General features: G+C 40.9%; 1 protein-coding gene across 6 annotated transcripts in view; it reads right to left on the bottom strand.

Annotated features, from left to right (window-relative positions):
- TARBP1 (TAR (HIV-1) RNA binding protein 1) overlaps positions 1–22,467 on the bottom strand; it is a 90,686-nt gene that overhangs the window by 19,734 nt on the left and 48,485 nt on the right. For 5 of the 6 annotated variants that reach the window (XR_010127563.1, XR_010127564.1, XM_054482589.2 and 2 more), the window contains 9 exons: positions 19,259–19,473; positions 18,587–18,848; positions 18,308–18,496; positions 16,737–16,927; positions 16,478–16,549; positions 14,850–14,970; positions 9,895–10,005; positions 7,620–7,769; positions 62–148 (listed from right to left, as the gene is read on the bottom strand). Coding sequence is in view for 4 of the 6 variants with exons in the window: in XM_054482589.2 (XP_054338564.1) it covers positions 62–148; positions 7,620–7,769; positions 9,895–10,005; positions 14,850–14,970; positions 16,478–16,549; positions 16,737–16,927; positions 18,308–18,496; positions 18,587–18,848; positions 19,259–19,473 (1,398 nt within the window). In the remaining 2 variants the exon portion in view is untranslated. The remainder of the gene's footprint in view (positions 1–61; positions 149–7,619; positions 7,770–9,894; positions 10,006–14,849; positions 14,971–16,477; positions 16,550–16,736; positions 16,928–18,307; positions 18,497–18,586; positions 18,849–19,258; positions 19,474–22,467) is intronic. The other variant, XM_063671009.1, reaches the window with a different exon arrangement.

Raw genomic sequence — 22,467 nt, 5'->3', positions numbered from 1 at the left:
CAAATACACACAATTCTTTTCTATAGTCAAGTTTAAATTCTTACAAACAACTTAAACTCACCTTTTCTGGAATATTTTGAGTAATAATGTCCAAATGTGATAAAACTGCTAAAAATGTACAAATGCTTGTTTTAAGATTTTCTTCACCCTGAAAAAATAATCAGACAAACAAATATTCATTCAAAGCTTACTGTGAGCCATGCATGTGTAAGTGCCAGGCTGGACTCTATGAGGGCCCAGGATGGGAGGCGGCCTCTTCCCTGGAACAGCCCAGGGTCTGGGTGGGAAGGGGGCTCCGGCAGCAGGCACAGGACGGAAAGCAAAGGAAATAATTTCCTAGAGCCAAATGCTAGTGCACACAAAAATCAGGAGGTCACATGAAGTACCGAATAACTCAACTCTAAGTACAGCGGGGCACAGTGGCTCACGCCTATAATCCCAACACTTTGGGAGGCTGAGGTGGGTGGATCATTTGAGGCCAGGGGTTTGAGATCAGCTTGGCCAACATGGTGAAACTGTCTCTACCAAAAAATACAAAAATTCGCTGGGCGTGGTAGCACGCACCTGTAGTCCCAGCTACTGCGGAGGCTGAGGTGGAATAATTGCCTGAACCCAGGAGGCAGAGGTTGCAGTTAGCTGAGATCGTGCCACTGCACTTCAGCATGGGCAACAGAGTAAGACCCTGTCTCAAAAATAAAATAAAATAAAATAAAGTACAGTGTGCCCTCTGTATGCACGAGTTCTGCATCTATGAGTTCAACCAACCGTGGATGAAAAATATTTAAAGAAATAAAAAATTTAAAAAACACAACGCAATTAAAAAGTAATGAAAATAAAATTTAAAACTGTATAACAGAGATTTACATAGCATGTACATTGTACTAGACATTATAAGTAATCTAAGATTATTAAAGTATATGGGAGGATACACGTCAGTTACGTGCAACTACTATGCCATTTTAAATAAAGGACTTGAGCATCCTCAGGTTTTGGCATCTGTGGGGGGCCTGGAACCAATCCCCCATGGATACCAAGGGTTGATTATACGTGGCAGAGCCAAGGGCATGCTCACTTCAGGAGAGGCGAGGCCTTCAGGATGGGAAGGACTGGCCTGGAGAAGGAGCAGGAAGGTTAGAGAAGAGATAAGTGAATAAGAACAAAGACACAGAGGCAAACTTAAGAGAAAGGCAGCAAGAGGAGACAAAGCCAGTTTGGCAGGGAGTGATGGAGATAAGGCTCAAAAGTTAAATGGAATCATATTGTAGAGGCTTTACAAAGCTATAGCGGAAAACCTATAGAAGACTTAATCAGCTATCTTAGGGAAAATTTTTTAAAAAGACTGTTCAACTGGAATCTGAAACTATTATTATTCTATAATCATAGTGGTTTTGGAATAATACATTATTTTAGTGATAATAAACTGATAAATGCCAGACAGATTGGAAAGAAAAGAGCATATAAGCAGGTAGACCAGTTTGGAAACCAATCCAAGAGGCAAATCAGATGATTATTTAATTCCTTTATTTAATTAACAGTTACTGAATGTCTTTTACATGACAGTTACTATAGAAACAAGTTCCTGTAACTTAAAAATCTACTGCAGAAGATAAAAATCAAATCAGATTAAAATTCTAACTGTAAGCAGTACTATTTATGTGCTATGAAAACCTAAAATAAGGGGATCTAAATACTCGGGGAGGTAACTTCCTTTAAGAATGACAATATGGGCCCGGGCGCTGTGGCTCATGCGTGTAATCCCAGCACTTTGGGAGGCCGAGGCAGGTAGATCACAATGTCAGGAGTTCGATACCAGCCTGGCCAGTATGGTAAAACCATGTCTCTACTAAAAATACAAAAATTAGCTGGGCATGGCGGTGGGTGCCTGTAATCCCAGTTACCTGGGAGGCTGAGGCAGGAGAATCACTTGAACCCAGGAGATGGAGGTTGCAGTGAGCCGAGATCACACCACTGCACTCCAGCCTGGGTGACAGAGACAGACTCCGTCTCAAAAAAAAAAAAAAAAAAAAAAAAAAAAGACAATATGGGCCAGGTGCAGTGGCTCATGACCAGCCCAGGCAACATAACAAGACCTCATCTCTATAAAAATTAAAAAAAAAAAATTGGCCAGGCGTGGTGGCAGGTGCTTGTAGTCCCAGCTACCTAGGGGGCTGAGGCGGGAGGATCATTTGAGCCCAGTTGTTCAAGGCTGCAGTGATCTATAATCGCCAGGTGACAGAGCAAGACTGTTTCAAAAACAAATAAAGAAGACACGTGAACTGAGATGTGAAGGGAGAGAGAGTTATCTAGATAAAGAGAAGAAAGAAGACCATTTTGTGTAAAGGGCACAACATGTGCAATAGCCTGAAACCAAAAGGACTGGTGATAAGCAGGAAAGACTGAAAAGGTCAGTGTGGTACTCAGTTATCTCGGGTGACCTCCGGTCAACCAACCCTCCCTACACATGCCCGATGTAGGCCCCTTCCACCCCAGCAGGGATGGTCATGTGATTTGCTTTGGCTGGTGAACATTAGCAAGCCTGATGCATCCAGAGGTTGGATGAGCACTTGCACGTCAGGACATGACCCGCCCGCGCCCCCTCGACCCCCAACCCGCTGGAATGCTCATTCTTGGAGAACTGAATATAAAGAGGTCCCGCTACCCTGCTGGAGACACGGAGTGGGAGCGATGCCCAGCCACCAGAGCTGCTCCTGCCATTGCAGCTGAGGTGACAAATATGTGAGCGAAGGAGCCATTTGGAAGTCCCAGCCCCAGCAGACACCACAAGGAGCAAACTGCCCAGCCAGGCCCAGACAACACACACATCATGAAAAAAAGGCAGTGGCTCACGCCTGTAATCCCAGCACTTTGGGAGGCCGAGGCAACATGGCGAAACCCCATCTATACTAAAAATACAAAAATTATTTAGCCGGGTGTGGTGGCATGCACCTGTAATCCCGGCTACTCAGGAGGCTGAAGCAGGAGAATCGCTTGAACCCGGGAGGCAGAGGTTGCAGTGAGCCAAGATTGTGCCATTGCACTCTAGCTTGGGTGACAAGAACGAAACTCCGTTTCAAAAACAAAACAAAACAAAACACATTGTTTACACCATTAAGCTTTGGAGAGTTCTAGCAACGGAAAACAGACAATCAGTGTGCCTGGTGTAGTGAATTGAGAATGGACCACACAGAGAGACTAGAGAGCAAAGAGGCCTAAGATCACGCAAGCCTTACGGGACACTCCAAGGAGCATAGTCTTCATCCTGAGACGACGTAAGACACTGTCTTCAGCAGGTGGGGTCACCTGTTGAAATTCTCACCATGGAAACCCTGCCTGGGCTTCAGGGTGGAGAGCAGATGGAAACAGAGCCAAGAGTGGATGTAGGCAGCCCAGTGAGGGAACCACTGCAAGGATGACAGTAGCATCAACTGAGATACAATGGCAGAGACAGATGAGAGAGAACTCAGAAATATTCAGGCAGAAAGATCAGGACCTGGTCACAAATCAGATACAGAGCATGGAAAGTGTCAAGGTTTCTGGTTTGTGCAACTGTATAGATAGTGGTGGTATTCACTACAGTAGGAAGAAGATCAAGTTTGAGGCAAAAAATAAGGCACTCAGTATTACACATCTACGTTTTAGGCGATTTAGTCTAAGGGAAAATCATCTACAAGGAAAACGTCTACAGCAAGGGTCAGAAAACTTGTTCTGTAAAGGGCCAAGCAATACATAAAAACACAGCTTTGCGGGCCACACAGTCTCTGTTGCAACTGTTCAACTCTGCCATGTTAGCACAAACACAGCCACAGACAATATGAAAATGCATGGGCATGGCTGTGTTCCAATATAACTCTGCCAGGCCAAATTTGGCTGTAGCCTGCCAACCCCTGATCTAGAGTCAGGGGAAGATGTGTGGCATACAAATACTAATGAGTAAGTCATTCACATCAGGTAATATGTGAATCCACAACACAGATAAGACTGACTACAAAAATAAGAAAATAATAATAAAAAAAAAAACCTAGCCCTAGAGAAGCACCACCGTTTAAGAGGTGGGCAGGGAAGGAAAAGCCTGGAAAGGACACAGAAAAGAGGGCAGGAGGAACCAGAAAAGTGTGTGTCACTAGAACCAAGAATAAGAAAATGGTCAGCAGCATGCATGTGGCTGACAGAAGAAGACGAAGGCTGACCACCGACTCGTCAGTCAGTCACTCTTGACTCCTGCAACAGTGTCTTCTGAGAAGTGACTGAACTGGAAGCTGGTCTACCATGGATTCAAGAGTGGGTTGGGAAGGATGTGAAAAAATAAGGCTGGGCGCGGTGGCTCATGCCTGTAATCCCAGCACTTTGGGAGGCCGAAGCAGGCAGATCACCTGAGGTCAGGAGTTCAAGACCAGCCTGGCCAACATGGTAAAACCCCATCTCTACTAAAAATACAAAAATTAGCTGGGCATGGTGGTGCACACCTGTAGTCCCAGCTACTCAGGAGGCTGAGGCAAGAGAATTGCTTAAAGCCGGGAGGCAGAGGTTGCAGTGAGCTGAGATCGCACCACTGCACTCCAGCCTGGGCGACAGAGCGAGACTCCATCTCAAAAAAATAAATAAAATTAGTAAATTTAAAAAAAACTAAACCTCTGGAACACAGGCACCTCTTTCAGGAAGTCTGACGATGAAATAGTAGAGAGCAAGGGTGATTATAGGAGAGGGACGAGAAAACATCCGGTGTAAATATCCACAGAAAATGGATGCAACTCGAGCCTGCTGAAAAGCCAATGGGACCATTTGGCTAAGGAGAGACTGAGGATAGAAGACAGGCTGATAGCAACAAATGTCTGAGAAGACAGGAGGGAAGAGGGCCAAAGACCCAGTGGAAGAATTACTCTGGCACTGGAGAAGATTCTACTCCTTTATGGTAAAAGGAAGAAATCTCAGATGGATACTGACATAGGCAGATTTGTCTGATTGCTCTAGAGAAGATATACGTATTCCTAAGTGGCAACTGTTATTTTCCCTAAAAAATAAAGGTTAAGGTAATTTGCTTTGAATAAAGGAGGAAAAGGGTGTAGTGGACAACTGCCCTTTTCTTTGATATCTATCCTGAATCCCCTTCCAAGTTTAGGGAATTCTTCCATCTTATGAGTGTTGGGGGACACTGAAAAATGCCAGGTATTCATCTTCCCAGCCTCCTTGCCACTAACAAGAAGGCACCTGACCTGGTTCCAAAGACCCCAGTTATGATTTCTAAATTGAGAACTTAAAACTTAAGAGGAGCAGAGCTCACAGAAAACCCTCCTCCACTGCAGGCAGCAGAGACAGCAGGTATACAGCTGGCTACAGCAAAGCCCTGCTGAAGGCACTGTGTGTCCAGTGGGGTAATGTCCCCAGTGAACCAGCTCTCTCTGGCCTGCCTGTGGCTGCACTTCTGGAAGCCACTGAGCCTCCCCTGTTCCTGCCAATTTTCCAGGTCTGATTCTGTAGCCTTCCCGGCGTTCTGTAAGCTACCTACTACTCCCTTCTTCCCCACTAGCTTTTTTGAATCCCGTTTTGATTCCATCAGCAAAACCTTCCTTTGCCTACATCAAAAACTCTGACTAATGTCCACAGGTAAAATCAGATTTGAAGAGAATATACAAGGTCTAATGACAAGTGAGAGGCTGAGCTAAGCAAATAAAAGTAACAACTGGCACTACTGTGGATGGGAGCACCAGAAGTTTTGGGGGTACACCAGAACCAACCTGCCCTTTGTGAGAATTCCTGGGGCAGCACTAACCCATTTGAGAGTTGACATGAACAAACTACGTTAATAAAGCTATGGATCTAAAAAGCAATTCAAGGAAAATAACAGAATCTGTTTCTTCATTATAGGAACATGAAGATGAGCCAGAGGAGCCTGGGAAGAGGTGAAAATTTTGAGATGGAGTCTCACTTTGATGCCATCTGTAGTGCAAGTGGCGCGATCTCGGCTCATTGCAACCTCTGCCTCCCTGGGTTCAAGCTATTCTCCTACCTCAGCCTCCCAAGTACCTGGGACCACATGTTGGTCAGGCTGGTCTCAAACTCCTGACCTCAAGTAATTCTCCCACCTCAGTCTCTAAAAGTGTTGGGATTACAGGCATGAGCCACCACGCCTGGCCAAAGCATTGTCATTTCTTAGTGGTGTGACGACTGACTTAATCGTTGTTTTCTTCATAAGGGTAAAAACTCCAACCTATCTTTGAGGATTATGGTGAGGCTGCTGTTTCTGCTGCTTATGGTGACACCCAGGTTTTAAGCTAGGAGACTGGGAGAATGAAAGACATCAGAAAGGGGAGCCAATTTCAGGGCCAGATGCTATTACCAGTTTAGTTTAACACAGGGTGAAGTTTGAAGTGATTATGGAAAGGCCCTGCGGGTGGCTGGAGAAGCAGGGACTGGCCGAGATGGGCTTTACTATGCTAAGGAAGTGCAGAAACAGAAGCAGACAGGCTAACCAGCGACTCTTCAGATAAAACCAAGCATAAGGGTTGGGAGAGAGAAGCAAGCACGTGAAGGAAATAGAGAAGTTATCAGCACAACAGGAAGGGAATTATGAAGTTGACCGCAGTGTGAGGATCAGCTGTGGAGAAAGCTACCATCAACGGGAAGGCGTGAAATTAAAGTGGGGAGCATGGAGTAAAAGAGAAAGTCTGTCTGCAGCTCAGATGAAATCCTTGATGTATCACTGTTGAAAATAGAGTGGACCGTAGTGATTTGAGGAAGGCAAAGATCACACATTGAAGTTTAACTGTAAAGAAAGGAAGACACTGGATGATAGCTGGGTGGAGGAAAAGTCAACAGAACAAGCGTGAAGAATTCGGTGAGGTCCCTAAGGAGACACAAACAGGTCACAGGGGATAGATGTGAAAAAAAAAGAATAAGGATATCTTTCCTGAAATAGGAAGAAATGGAGAAAGAGATATTTTGAGGAAGTCACCTCCATTTTCACATAAAGTAGAAGACAAGATCATCTATTATGAAAGGGAAAGGTGAATTTGGGAACCAAAAGAAAGAATTCAAGATTTAGAACTGATTCTTGGAAACAATTTGCTCTTTGTCAGGAAGCCAGCAATGATAAACTCTTATCACTAATTTTAGTATCAATTCCTTAAAAATGATTTTCAATATACGAGAAAAGTTGGAAAGCGATTAGGGGAGTGTGTGAGGGTACAGACGAAACAAGAAAGGAAATGAATTGATATTACTTCTATTCTTTCTACATTATGTTTCAAATCTCCCAAAACCTTTTTTTAATTTTAAGGAATGCAATAAATCCCTCATCGTTCATGTTCCTAAGATCACACAAAGACATTGCTTGGTAAATAAGAATATAGAATGCACCTATTTCCCTTACTTCTTAATGACAAACGCCTTTTCCATCTTTATTTTGTTGAACAGAACAGCTCTCAAAAACTATGAAATATTCAAAATGAATGCCAGGGATTTCTGTCTTCTGAATTAATTCAGATCTTGCAAAACATAACTTATGATGTCAATACATTAAGGCAACTGAGAGTCAAAAACAACTATTTAAGTGAAACAAATCTCCCAGCATTGTCAAAATCATGTCTTAGCTTAAAAATATATAAAAAATATTCTTTACTTACATAAGAAAAACAATCCCAGAACTTTGGAAGAAACTGAGGGAATTTATGAAGAATCAATATAATAATCCATTCTATAAAATATTTTATGGATGCTTGATTGTTGGTGAAACCAGCCTGGAAAATCCTGTCAATAATTCCATTCAAGAAATTCTGAGAAAAAAAGTTCACAATTAAACAGTTACAGTTATTCATTTTAATTTAAAAATAGTCTCCATTTAAAATAAAATAGCTTAAAGTTTTTATCGTAAGTAATTTACTGGATCTACAGCTCTCCAAGCAAGGACTCTAAAAACTACTGATTAAAATATAATGATGAAGTACCTTCATTCAGTACTTTATAATTTACCTGGACATCAGTTCTATCTATAAGGAAGGTTATTCATCACCTGTATTTTTACAGGGAAAGGAAAAGACTCAGAAAAGCTGAATAACCTTCCCAAAGTCACATACCTAGCAAGTGGAAGAATTCAGGTTCAAATCAAGATCTGCCAAGATGCCAGGGCTTAAACCTTGTAACAAGGGATGGTACAGAGACTGAAGTCAGCAGGCGGGAAACAGCATCCCAGAGGGGCAGGTCTCGGGCCACTGAGCCCTCTGTTCAGGCTCGTCGTCCTCCTGCCCTCATGGTCTGTGTTGCCCCACAACTACCGCACTGTTCTCTGGCTAAGACCTTGAGCTCCAAATTCATCTTTCCCTCTTCAAAACTGTATTTCTATCGGGGGACGGAACCTATCTAAGTAGCAGGTGAAAAACAATATCTACTTATATAAGCATATAAAAGTAATATGTATTATGTACATTTCTTTATTTTAAAGAAGAAAAATCTACCTTACAAGAATTTCTACTTAGTAGAAAAAGAGCAGAAGGGCTCATTTTAAGCCCTGAGATAGTGTCATAAAGTGGAGCATACATTTTGTAGTTAGGCTTCATTTTGAATTCCGCCTCTATCATTTGCCACTAGCTGTGCAACCTCTCAGGCAGGACACCTAACCTCTCTCAACTGCAGTGCTCTTAGTGCAAAATGAGAATATGTATGGCCTACCTTGGAAGACTATTATGAGGGTTAAACAAAACCATAAGATATAACAGTTTACAACTCTGAGCTCCATAACAGACTGCTAGCTTTCCTTTTCCTTGCAGGTGTGCCTGCTCAGACATTTCCCCACCCTCTCCAACATTACCCTTCTCTCTAGGAGACCCTCTCCATTCTAAGAAAAAAATGCTTTCAGTAATCTAGTTGAGCATGTCTAAAATGTTTCCTTTTTAAATGCATCCTTATGTTTAATGACATACTTTAAATCAAATAATACTAAAAGACCTATGATGAAAAATAGCAACCTCCCCCACCCCAACATCCATCAAAACTACTCCCCAGAAGCAATTCTTTAAGCTATTTCCTCTTAAATTATTCCAAATAGTTTTATTTTAATATACTTATAAACTTACACTGTTACTGAAATATTTCTCTCTCACAGATATAAGACTTCATAAGATTGTAAAGAAAGAGGCTAGTATATATATTTTTTAATTCTCTCACATTTAAAAGAAGGTAGGCAGGACAGTAGGAAATTTTAATGTCTGAAGGATGTTTTTTGCATTGAAAAATGTTTTTAAAAATTGCATGAGTTATATACCATCACTTTCTCATAATGATGATCTATTTTCTCAACAGGAATATTAAGCAAAGATGGTTAGAAAAATCAGATGGTCCATTCAACTGTTTCTTGCCTCCTCAGGGAAGAGAAAAGGTAACTTTGGATGAAGATACTTTGTTGTAAGATACTTGGTCTTTCCTTAAGCTGGTTTATATGGTCACACTATTCATGAAGTCAAGGGCAAGGAAATCCACCATGTGAAACAATATTCCCATCCTAAATGATACAATTTGCCTGGTTTCTACAGTACAGATAATCCAAAACAGTGTAACACTCCAAAATAAAGTAGCTACAGAAAATTGGGAGTTAAGTATTTGCATTTTCTAATCAAATGGCAAATCAGACTTTAAACAGTTAAAATGTCACATTAAAATACTGAAGGGAAAAAATATTAAATGGGGTCATGTAAACCCACTTCTAACTTATTTCTACAATACCTACTTGCCTTGGTATTCTCTTTGTTAATAAAAACTTTTGAATGACTTCAATTTTAAGAACTGCAGAATAAATTTTAAACATTATCTTTTTCAATTTTAAAACAGTATATGATAGTTTCTGCAAAATAGTTCAGTCATGAAATCATATGCTTCAAAGGTACAAATATAATAAAAATATGATACCTGATCAAGTCTAGGGAAAAGTACCAGCAGAGTCTGCCACACTCGGTTTTTCACTCTGTGTTGTAGAGAATTCACATAGTAGCGTTTTTTGGACTTGGACACTAATTCATCCTGGAAAGGAGAAGGGAGGGAGTCGATATTAAATTATCTATTGAATTTGTGATTAATGAAAAAATCAATGACAACTTGAAATGTAAGAGGCTTAAATTAGGCACAAGGGCTTTTTGTTCCCCCAAAAAGCAGTTAGGAGGACGAGAAAAAGAATGGCACCTTAAAATATTTCAAACATTGACATTTTGGGCTGAGTGATTAAGAAAAATAAAAAATTTTTTAAACAAAACACTTCAAACACTGAACTTAGTTGCTTTTAACTAATATGTTTTTTGTTTGTTTGTTTGTTTGTTTGAGATGGAGTCTCACTCTGTTGCCCAGGCTGGAGTGCAGTGGCGTGATCTCAGCTCACTGCAACCTCCACCTCCCGAGTTCCAGCAATTCTCCTGCCTCAGCCTCCCGAGTAGCTGGGATTACAGGCGCATGCCAACACACCCGGCTAACTTCTGTATTTTTAGTAGAGATGGGGTTTCACCATGTTGGCCAGGCTGGCCTCGAGCTCCTGACCTCAGGTGTTCCACCCGCCTCAGCCTCCCAAAGTGCTAGGATTACAGGCATGAGCCATGGCGCCTGGCTAAGTGTTTTTAAAATTAGAAGGGGGCCAAAAAACTGGGAGCTATGGGTTCCAGGGGCGAAAAGAGATTGAGATACAGGACATACATGGCCACATATTACCATGTACCTCACAGGCACTTCTCACCTTGTGCCCCCGTGTCATATTCACATTTGGAATACTGGTATCTACAGTCTGATGCAAACACCACTAAGACAGAAGCCACCCCAGTACATGGACAGTGCAAGGCATCTCTACGCATGACGTGTCTCTAGACACAAAAAAATGGTGGCACTGAGCCTTTCCTAGTAACAGAGAGCTCTCCCTGGCTTTTCATGGCTTGTGCCGCCTAAATTCAGCCAGCTGCAAGGTTTGCTTTTATCACCGTAACTATTAGTGCTTTGGCCATAAAGCAAGATGGCACTGAAGAGTATGTCAACATTCTCAAATGTCTTAAAGGTGAAGTCATTCACCACCTCCAAAACCATTTTCACATAATGCAGATGATCCTCATCTACTTCATAACTTCTCTGACCTTTCTTCTTCCATAATCTAGTTCTCTGCATTTTAGTGTACATAAAGTTTCATGACGATAGCTAGATTAATACAGATTTTAATGACTCCCAATGATGTTTAAAATCTCATAATCTCCATATAATTTCTCTTAAGAAATTTTCTTCTGATATAGGTGTGTTTAGGTTTCACATACTGCTCAACCTCAATGCAGCTAAAAATGGAATCAGTAGGGTGGATCATTCATGCATTCAGGAGAAGCATCTTCATGTCAAGAAAGCTGCCCTTAGGACCTCACCAAGTCACCACCCTCAACTGGAAGTTGAGAATTCTAAAATTCCCTTTCAGCTCAGAATCTTCTTCTGTCTTTCTACTTGTTCCACTCAGTGTGCTCCTTTACTCAGAATATCTTTTCTCTACTAGTCTGTTTAACTCATGGCCAGGTACTACTGAAGAAAGTAAAAATCACCAGCCACAAATGACTTCATTAAAAATATGTATTCCACACAATGGAGTACTATTCAGCCATAAAAAAGAATGAGATCCTGTCATCTGCAACAACATGGATGGAACTGGAGGTCATTATGTTCGGTGAAATAAGCCAGGCACAAAAAGACAAACTTTGCATGTTTTCACTTACTTGTGGGAGCTAAAAAATAAAACGATTGAACTCATGGAGACAGAAAACAGAATGATGGTTGCCACAGAGGCTGGGAGGGGTAGTGGTGGTAGGGGGAGGGTGTGGGGATGGCTAATGAGTATAAAAATATATTTAGAATGAATAAGATCTAGTATTTGATAGTACAACAGGGTGGCTACAGTCTACAGTAAGTTATTGTACATTTTAAAATAACTAACAGTATAACTGGATTGTTTGTAACATAAAGGATAAATGCTTGAGGTGACAGATATCTCATTTACCTGATGTAATTATTACACATGGTATGCCTATATCAAAATATCTCATATACCCCATAAATATATACACCTACTATAGACTCACAAAAATTAAACATTTAAAAATATGTATTCCAGCTGTATCTGGGCCTTCATTATTGCTAGACCAACAGTTCTTAAACTGTATCAGCTCCAGAATCACAAGGGCTCATTAAAACAGAGTGCTGGGCACCACCCCCAGAGCTTCTGATTCAGTAGACTGGGGACAGGGCCTAGGAATATGCATTTCTAACAAGTTCCCAGGGATGCTGATGTTGCTGATCCAGAGACCACACTTTAAGAATTACTGCTCTAGACAAGCATTTTGCTTTTTCAAGTCCGTTTTCCAAAGCAGCTGCACCGTTCTGTATTCCCATTAGTGATGCATGAGGGTTCCAATTTTGCTACATCCTCACCAATGCTCATTATTTTTAGTTTGTTTTCTTGATAGCCATCCCAGTGGGTACAAGTGGCTAGTATTTTGCCTATGTGATTATTGCCGGCCTCTCCCTGTCATTTTTCCCTCTCTACATACAAACACGCTCTAATTATCTCCCATCTTTAAAAAGCCCCTTCTTTAACTCCAGGTTCGACTCTCCAGGAACGACCCCTTTTATTCCCCCTTTTCTAGGGCAAACTCCTAAGAGACTCTATACTCACTGTCTCCACTCGCTAAACTCCCATTTTCTTCTGAACTGTTTCTACTTAGATTCTCATCCCACCACAAAACGCCTTTGTCGAGGTGACCGAGACAGCTGAATCTAATGGCCGGCCTGCAACCTCCTTGTCCTCCACAGCACCTCCTTTCCTCGCTTGGTCTCCGGACAGCATCCTCTCCAGGTGTCCTCCTTAATTCATCCAGAGCTCAGCCCAAATGTCACCTGATTAGACCCTCCTGACCCCTCTCTCTTTTTTCTCAAATTTTTTTTTTTTTTTTTAGAGACATAGTCTCACTCACTGTGTTGCCCAGGCTGGTTTCAAACTACTGACCTCAAGCAATCCTCCTGCCTTGGCCTCCCAAAGTGCAAGGATTACAGGCGTAAGCCACCATGTCTAGCCCTGACCCCTTATCTAAATAGCGAAATATATATTATAACATGTATTTTTGTTCTGATAGAATACCCGTCTCCAGCTCCCATCACTTTAAACTCTACTCATCTTCTAGAAAATCAATAACATACTATTTCCTCTGGGCCATCTTCCTTGACTCCAACACTACAGAGAGGGAATTGTTGCATAAAAAATATTTCCAAGGTTTTATATAATAAAGCTGACCTGCTACCTTCAGAAAATAAGAGTATGATGAATACTGCTGTTTTAGCAGATGGACTTCCATGAGTTCTGTAGTCATCCATACATCCACACCAAGGTCAGAAAGCAGACCAGGCACTCCGCTGACCTCGGCTTTAAATGCCAGGTAACTGTATCTGTCATTTAAACATTACATGGGGAACAGAGCACCATGCTCAACTCTACCCCTTCCTATCTAACTTGTCCCCAGATTTATTAAACCTGTTCTTCAGACACTAGAGTGTTCATTTAGAAATGATTTAGCAGGCTCAAAAACAACCTAACTGGATTGTTTTTATCTGAATAAATAAGGAATTTTCATCAATCTTAGACAAACATCACACACCCAGATCTAGAAATAACAATATATTACAATGGAAGCAAATCCTGGGGTAATCTTTCATGGGCTCTCAAATCACAGCAATCAATTCCTAACATTTGATGCCATTTTCTCAGTTTTTACTTTTTCATTCCATTTCTTACAGAAAGCAATATACGAATATAGCACTCTAAACATAACTGGGGCCAAGCACAGTAGCTCACACCTCTAATCCCAGCACTTTGGGAGGCCAAGGCAAGAGGATCACCTGAGGCCAGGAGTTCGAGACCATCCTGGCCAACATGGTGAAACCCTGTCTCTACTAAAAATACAAAAATTAGGCCAGGCGCAGTGGCTCATGCCTGTAATCCCAGCACTTTGGGAGGCCAAGGAGGGTGGATCATCTGAGGTCGGGAGTTCGAGACCAGCCTGACCAACATGGAGAAACCCTGTCTCTACTAAAAATACAAAATTAGCCGGGCATGGTGGCGCATGTCTGTAATCCCAGCTACTCGGGAGGCTGAGACAGGAGAATCGCTTGAATCCAGGAGGCAGAGGTTGCAATGAGCCAAGATCGCGCCTTTGCACTCCAGCCTGGGCAACAAGAGCAAAACTCCATCTCAAAAAAAAAAAAATTCACTGGGCATAGTGGTGGGTGCCTATAATCCCAGCTACTTGGGTGGCTGAGGCAGGAGAATCACTTGAACCGGGGAGGCGGAGGTTGCAGTGAGCCGAGATCCGAGATCATGCCATTGCACTCCAGCGTGGGCGACAGAGAAAGACTGTCTCAAAAAAAGAAAAAACAAACGAACAAACAAAAAACATAACCAGGTTTGACTGGCACTGGAAAATACAGAGTGAAGTACAGATGGTACAGGAAAAACATTACCATTATTGTTCTCTAAAACCAAACTTGAGTTGGACAATTACTAACCAAGATTTTTTTTCTTTTTTTCTTTTTGTAGAGACAAGGTCTCACTATGTTGCCCCAGCTGGTCGCAAACTCCTGGCCTCAAACAATTCTGCTGCCTCAGCCTCCCAAAGTGCTAGGATTACAGGCGTGAGCTACAGTGTGACCAGCCCTAATCAAGACTGAATTAAAAATACAGAACATAAACTTTGTGTTTTCTCCTGACAAAAGATATTTAGAAGTACATATTCTAGCAACATAAAGAGCAAATGTTGACCTCTGACTGTTAAAAACAAAGATAATTTAAAGTAAAATACACTTACTTTATCTAATAGCTTGATTGCAAGATCCTCCATAAACAACTTGTGGGACATATTGGAGCCATCTAATAAACACAGGAATTTGATAGCACAAATTCTCACATAATGGTCTTCTCTCTTAGTACTAAAAAAATTAAATGATACATTATGTTAATACATTTTGAAAACAGAAAAATAACATCAAATATTAGTTTCAAATATCATTACATGATCAAAACCTCTCAAAGTTTTCTAAAATTAAATAGGTCCATACTTAATGACAATACTTTTTAATTTAGAATAGATAACAGAAGATAACAAATGAATATATTACAAGGAGGGTCTATACAGAAAGTATGAATGAGCACAAATTCATTCAGATTTCTGGAGAATCAATGCACACGCTGCTGAACCTAGTTCAATAATACCGTATCTGTGGACAAAACAGATCACAGCTCATGAGCCTGTCCCTGAAAGAGGACCACAGATACCTCCATTCACTCAGGGGCATGAATACACATCAAACACGTCAATGGCCTGTCTCTACCATGCACTATCGGTGCACATTCTCCAACTGAGGGGCAAACTCAGGAAGCACTGTGTGCTCTCAACACCCGGCATTTTCAGTAGCCAAATGTGGAAAGATAAATTAAGTGAAATCGTCAGTATGTTCACATTCCATTATAATTGTTATAATGTGAATAAATATTTTAATTTAACAACAAAGTAACTGTCTAGTAGAAATCAAAATCAAATTATTTGGCAACCACCAACTAGAAAAATTGACTTTTATTGCCACACTAAGCCAGCCAAGAAAAAATAACTAAAAACAATGAAAAAAATGTACATATTTAATGAGGAGTGACAGATGATTTAAAACATAGTTAGGGCTTTCAGAATAATAAATACTTTATGATAACTAAATATTATAATCATTTGATGTCCTAAACTCTAAAATGAGAGTGAATGATACAATGCTATTTTAATCATCTCTATAAACACACATACACATTTTTGAAAGCCATGTGAAAAAATAAAACTTGAAAAAAAGCTATTTGACAAGCTCCAAAAAAATTAATTCAGTGGTTAGATAAAAATAGTTTTATCCCAGAAATCAAAACTTTAGGGCCTATCCCCACACTCATCAAGTTGTACATATTAACTATGTACAGCTTTTTACATGTCAATCATACCTCAATAGAGTTTTTAAAAAACCAAAAACTTTAGAGTCTGTTCCAAGAGTAATTCTATTTTTGTGTGTAACATACCAACTTGTTAAATGGTGAATTTTAATTTCATATTAAACTTTACTGCCAAAAAAAGGACTGGAGAATAAAGTGTCTGTGCTGATGATCATCCCATCCCCGCAAAAGAAAGACAGGGGCTTTAAGCTCTCCATAGTCATTTCCTTGTTTATGCTGGAGTCTGCACTAAAAACTTTTAAAATTTTATCAAATTCTAGTGAATACTGAAAGATGTAAAGACAATATATTAGCAAGGGACTATAATTTCTAACATACTTTTGAAGGTTCATCCCATCTTATTAATATATTAGATGTCACTTATTAAATTTAGCAAATACAGAATGTCATATGATGTTAAATTTTTAATATCTCATTTATGTGAAGACAGAGAAAATCTACCATACTTACTTTTCCATAACAATATTTGCCGCACAGTCATGTCCAAGGTTTTCTATGAAGGTCTGTACATCCTGAACAAGTCTTTCCATAAAAAACATTTGATAAAGAACAACAGGTTTTAAATAGAAAAAAAATTAAATCCCCAAGGTTAAAGTTAACTAATAATTTATATTCTTTTAATTGAAAGCCTCAAAACAAAGACATAATTCTATACCCAAGTAGGCACTTAATACAAGTTATGACCAGTTGAAATAATAGCATCTTTTACCTTTGATCACGCCTAAACACAGTTCCAAATATACAAGCCTCAAGGATAAGTTCGCTATAATTTTTAGCACTTGATAAAGATCCTTGGGACACATTTGAAGCAGACACTATCCAAGACTGACAGCAGTAACTTATCAGTGTATTGAAGACTCCAGTCTTTATGGCAGACATTTCAATTATCTTGTACATAATCTGGAATAAAATACAATGGTCATTTTATCCTTGATTTAGTTTTAAAAAAATCAGTGCTGCTAAAAACTGTTACTTAGTTTCAACATAATCATGAATAGTCTAAAAACTGTTAAATTCATTACTGTTAGAATAACTTTGCAAGATGATCAATAATCAGAATGCTCTTTCATCTCTTGATAATAAAAATAAATAAAATTTTACTGATAGTGATATTCATCCAGGACACTTCAAGAGAAACAACTGCCAAAGCAGCAGAATCAAAGAGGAAAACACCTCACCACACACACGTTCAGCTTCCTTTGTTTGCATTTTGCCAGTGGCCTTCCTTTGGCTGAGGCAGCAAAGACCAGCGTCTCTAACTATGTACTGTGGGGCAGAAAAGGACCAAGAAAGGCAGCACAGGGCTGCAGAGAAATAACGGAATCTGACTCTCCCTGTTCCCCTGGGGATGAGGAGGTACACTGGAATTCCACCTTGGTATGTTCCTATCTCAGTGGCTGCAAACGAAAATACCTCCAGAAACCAGCAAGACCTTCTGACAAGGGTTACAGTCAGAAAAATATTTCTCTACACACACACACACAAACCTCAGCCAAAGTGCAATGACAAATGGCGCCTGACATTTGCCTTCAAGTATCCCGGTGAAATGAGACCAATTGTGGAAAGAGCATGCCAACTCCTACTCAACCCAGCAATCAATTACACTGTCATGGAGGAATGACCAGTGTTGCTAGATTACCTCATTTCCAAGAAATCCAGTTTTTCATACAGATTTCTCAACTTTTTTTTTTTTTTTTTTTTTTTTTTTGAGACAGAGTCTTGCTCTGTTGCCCAGGCTGGAGTGCAGTGGCGTGATCTCAGCTCACTGCAACCTCCGCCTCCTGGGTTCAAGCAATTCTCCTGCCTCAGCCTCCTGAGTAGCTGGGATTACAGGCGTGCGCCACCACACCCAGCTAATTTTTGTATTTTTAGTAGAGACGGGGTTTTGCCACGTTGGCCAGGCTTGTTTCGAACTCCTGACCTCAGGTGATCCGCCCGCCTTGGCCTCTCAAAGTGGTGGGATCACAGGCATGAGCCACCGCGCCTGGCCAGATTTCCCAACAATTATAAGTTGCCAGGTAATCAAAATTTTAAACACTGTATGAACCAAACAAACCATTTCTGAGGCAGATGTGGCTCCAGGCTACCGTTTTGTACCTTCTCTTCTACATCTGTCAGATTTTCTCATTCTTACTCTTGATATTTAAGAAGGTTCAAAAATATTTTTGACTGAAGGAATAAAGAACCAGAAATCTAACTACGAATATAACTCTCATGTTCCTCATGTGCTGAAGCTCACACACATGAAAAGAAAAGCAAAAAGAAAAGAAAGTTAGTTACCTCTTTTATTTTGAAATATGCCTGGCCCTTGATTTTGGCAGCAATGGTAAGAACTTTGTTATCAAAAACAAACTGAACAAAAGCTTTTAAATTAGGCCAGAATATCAGCTGAGTGTTGCTTAAAGAAGATATAATTTTCCAAGCCATGTCAAAAGACTCTATGCAGAGTGATTCAGAGGAAGTCAGAAGCTGGTAGGAAAAAAAAAATACATACTTATTTCAGAAACTTGATCGCCACTCCTATAGTTACTGTTCAATTCATGTTTCACTCTATCTTACCTTGGGAACCAACACTTTCAAGCAATGGAACACTGGTAAAACTTGATCAGAAGAAAGAACTGTGAGGGCTTCTAGTGCAGACTGCAAAGTCCTTATTGGCATTTGAACGGAAGGTAGAAACGGTTCCAGAATTTCACTCCCGGTGGTTGGTATAAGGGTGTGATATTTTTTCAACAGGAAAGAGAGGCACACCCATTGATCATGAATATATTGTGCAACTATTTTTCCCCATCCTTGGGAAGATGACGATTCTTCCAAAACACTGAAATAAAAAATAAAGTTACTAGGCCATACTTCCCCAATTTGCCTTCACGTCTTTTGCACGTAGCACACTATCCTTTCTAAAGGTGGGGGGGGGGGGGGTGGTTTACAGATATAAATGGTCATTATCAAACAGCCTATCTACCAAAAACTAGGGAAACCACATAAACCTTAATTTTCTAACTTCTCTGAAAGTAGGTACTTTTGCTCATCTTAAATGATTCAGTGAAAACTAGATGCAGAAAAGTCAGCAAGTCTCCAGTAACAGAGATGAATAATGTTATACCACACTTTCATCCTGAATGGAGCTTCAGCTCCAAAATTCTATAACTTTATAAGCAACGTTGCGCAATCATGAACCCACGATGACAACAACATAAACGGATTTTTAAGCCTTAACCTTCCCTGTACCTGCTGCACTCCGAGGGGTGAGCATAACTGCTCTGCTCCTCTGCGTGGGGCTTCTGCAGCGTCTGATTGAGCTGAAGAGAGGAAAGGAAGCTTTCCAGGGGCCCAGCATGGAGAGAGTCCAGCTGCAGCTCAGGCTTCTGGTCTATGGCTTCACACACCATGGCCAAGGCAGCCATGCTCACCACTCTCTGAATCTGACTTCCAAGTGTTGGCTCCTGAAAAGGAAATGTGACAATGTTTTATTTAATAGGCGCAAGTCTTAATCAGTAAGGACCTCAGTTGCCAGTTTATGGATAGCTCAAGCTCTCCTTTTCCCTCTTCCTGCCTCCTCCTGAATATCAGGAGAAATAAAAGGAAATCCAACACACAACATTCACTTCCACTGCTTCTCTATAGATTGGCAGTGAACAGTTTTAAAGTAGCAATAAGAACTCAGCAATTTAGATTAAGACAACAATGGGATCTTTTCATTTGGTAAACAGGTACCTGGAACTAGTACATGACAGATTCACTACGTACAGAACCCAAAGCTGTGTGTGAGTAAGTCCTTCTCGACCTTTCTCCTACTCGCATACACATTTGCATGCAGCGTTCCTATGGGTGAGCCTTATTTTAACTGTCTGCTGAAACATGGTAAAAAAAATAAATAAATAAAAGGCTCCAGGTTACAAATAATTCCTTCAATCAGCTGCACGCTACTTTTGGAGAAGTCACATAGCCCAGCAGTTAAGAGCTGGACTCAGGAACCACAAAGCCCAGGTCTGAATCCTAGCTCTGTGCTACTACCAGTATGAATAGACATACTACACCTTAGTTTTCTCATCTGTAAAATGGGGACAGTAACAGAATCTACTTCACGGGGTTATTGTGAAGATTAAGCAAATGGGTTACTGCATGTAAAACACTTGGAACTCTACATGGAGGAAAGGAGGGTAGCCAAGACAACCTGGTCTATACTTAAAGAGAAAATCAACAATCTCTCACCAAGCTAGGAGTGCAGGCAAGAAGTCAGACACAGAAAACAACAGCACTGAGAGATTACAGCAGTTCCCTCAAATACTGCTAACCAGTAATATCTGTATCAGAAAGGAAATTTCTACTTATTCCATACCCCTCTCTCACTCTCCAAAAATAAATCAACCATCTCTACAGAAAAATTTTAAGTATCGACACTGCCAACATATGAAATAGAATTTAGTGTTACCTTTGAGCCAACTATGGTCCCTGCTAACCTTAATGTAATTCGGTGAATTACTAAAGGAAGCCGATTTTTAAGAATAAGAGTTACTGTGGCATGGTTCATGGTTTGGTTGTATATTTAGAACTCCCAATGTTCTTCCATAACACTAACAAACTAATAGGTACTAGACAGGATGCTGAAATATTAATCATCATCTTTATCATTTCCTCCTAGAATTAAATTAAATTATTAAAGCAATCGAGTACCTTCTTGTTTTTCTTAGTAGCCCAGACTAGTTAGACTGATTGAGTTCAACTAATTAAACTCTTACCACATGTTAAGTGAAAATGGCTAACTTTTATTGAGGACTTTCTATCTGCCAGGTACAGTTCTAAAGACTTAACATGTATGAGCTTTCTTTAATTCCCACATCAGCTCTATAATCCCCATTTTGCAGGTGCAGTAAATGAGGCACAGAGGGGTTAAATAATGTAGGTCACACAGTTAGCAAAAATAAAGCCAGAATTCAAACCCAGCAACCCTAACTCCAAAGCCTGTGCTCTTCATTACTAAGCCTTATTGTGCCATGTTTAAGATATGCCTTGGCCAGGCGTGGTGGCTCACGCCTGTAATCCCAGCATTTTGGGAGGCCAAGGAGGGTGGATCACCTAGGTCAGGAGTTTGAAACCAGCCTGGCCAACATGGTGAAACTCCATCTCTACTAAAAATACAAAAATTAGCCAGGCATGGTGGCGGGCACCTACAATCCCAGCTACTCGGGAGGCTGAGGCAGGAGAATCGCTTGAACCTGGGGGGCTGAGGTTGCACTGAACCAATTGCACCACTGCACTCCAGCCTTGGCAAAAGAGCGAAACTCCATCTCCAAAAAAAAAAAAAAAAAGCTATGCCTTGAGGCCAGGCGTGGTGGCTCACGGCTCACACCTACAATCCCAGAACTTCAGGAGGCTGAGACAGGCAAATTGCTTGAAGTCAAGAGTTCGAGACCACCCTGGCCAACATGGCAAAACCCCATCTTTACTAAAAATACAAAAATTAGCCGGGCATGGTGGCAGTCCCAGCTACTCGGGAGGTTGAGATAGGAGAATTGCTTGAACCCAGGAGGCTGAGACTGCAGTGAGCCAAGATCACACCACTGCACTCGGTCTGAGTGACAGAGCGAGACTCTGTTTCAAAAAAAAATATATATATATAGAAAAGATATATATGCATACATTACTCCAAAAACAAGAAAGATGGAAATACACACTATAAATGAGGCATAAAGAGCGACAGGAAGATGAAAGAGAGTGAGATACTAATCGAAGAAGACCTCTAAGAGAAAAGAGATTCCAGTTGGTCCATAAAAGGGGAGACCAGATGCTGCCAAGTGTATGCTGGAGGAGAGGGCACTCATTCTCCATGGAGGGACCAGACTGAATGACAGCCTCCATGAGGAAGATAGGACACACGCTTGTGATTTGTAAAACTCTAAGTAGCCTAGAGTGGCTGCAACGTCACGGCACTGTGGGAAGGAGGGGGAAAGGCAGTGGACAGTGGACAGCTAGGCTGAAAAATGAGGTAGGAAGCCAAGCATGGAGGGCAATGATGTCAGACTATAAAATGTCCTTTACTGGACACGTTTGGACAAAAGACCTAGTACAGATGAAATGTCTGTATCTAAATGATTTTAAGATCTATGCCTCTTACATGTTTAATATTATATTAAGAGTACCACCTGTAATCCCAGCACTTTGGGAGGCCGAGGCAGGCGGATCACGAGGTCAGGAGTTCGAGACTAGCCTGGTTAACATGGTAAAACCCGTCTCCACTAAAAAATAGAAAAATTAGCCAGCAATGGTGGCACACACCTGTAATCCCAGCTACTCAGGAGGCTGAGGCAGGAGAATCACTTGAACCCAGGAGGTGGAGGTTGCAGTGAGCCAAGATGGTGCCACTGCACCCCAGCCTGGGTGACACAGCGAGACTCCATCTCCAAAAAAAAAAAAGAGTATCAATCTTAACCACATCT

This window comes from Pongo pygmaeus, chromosome 1 (genome assembly GCF_028885625.2).
Source record: "Pongo pygmaeus isolate AG05252 chromosome 1, NHGRI_mPonPyg2-v2.0_pri, whole genome shotgun sequence".
NCBI lineage: Eukaryota > Metazoa > Chordata > Mammalia > Primates > Hominidae > Pongo > Pongo pygmaeus.
The sequence above is the reverse complement of the archived record's forward strand: the minus strand, read 5'-3'. Positions and strand labels throughout refer to the sequence as shown.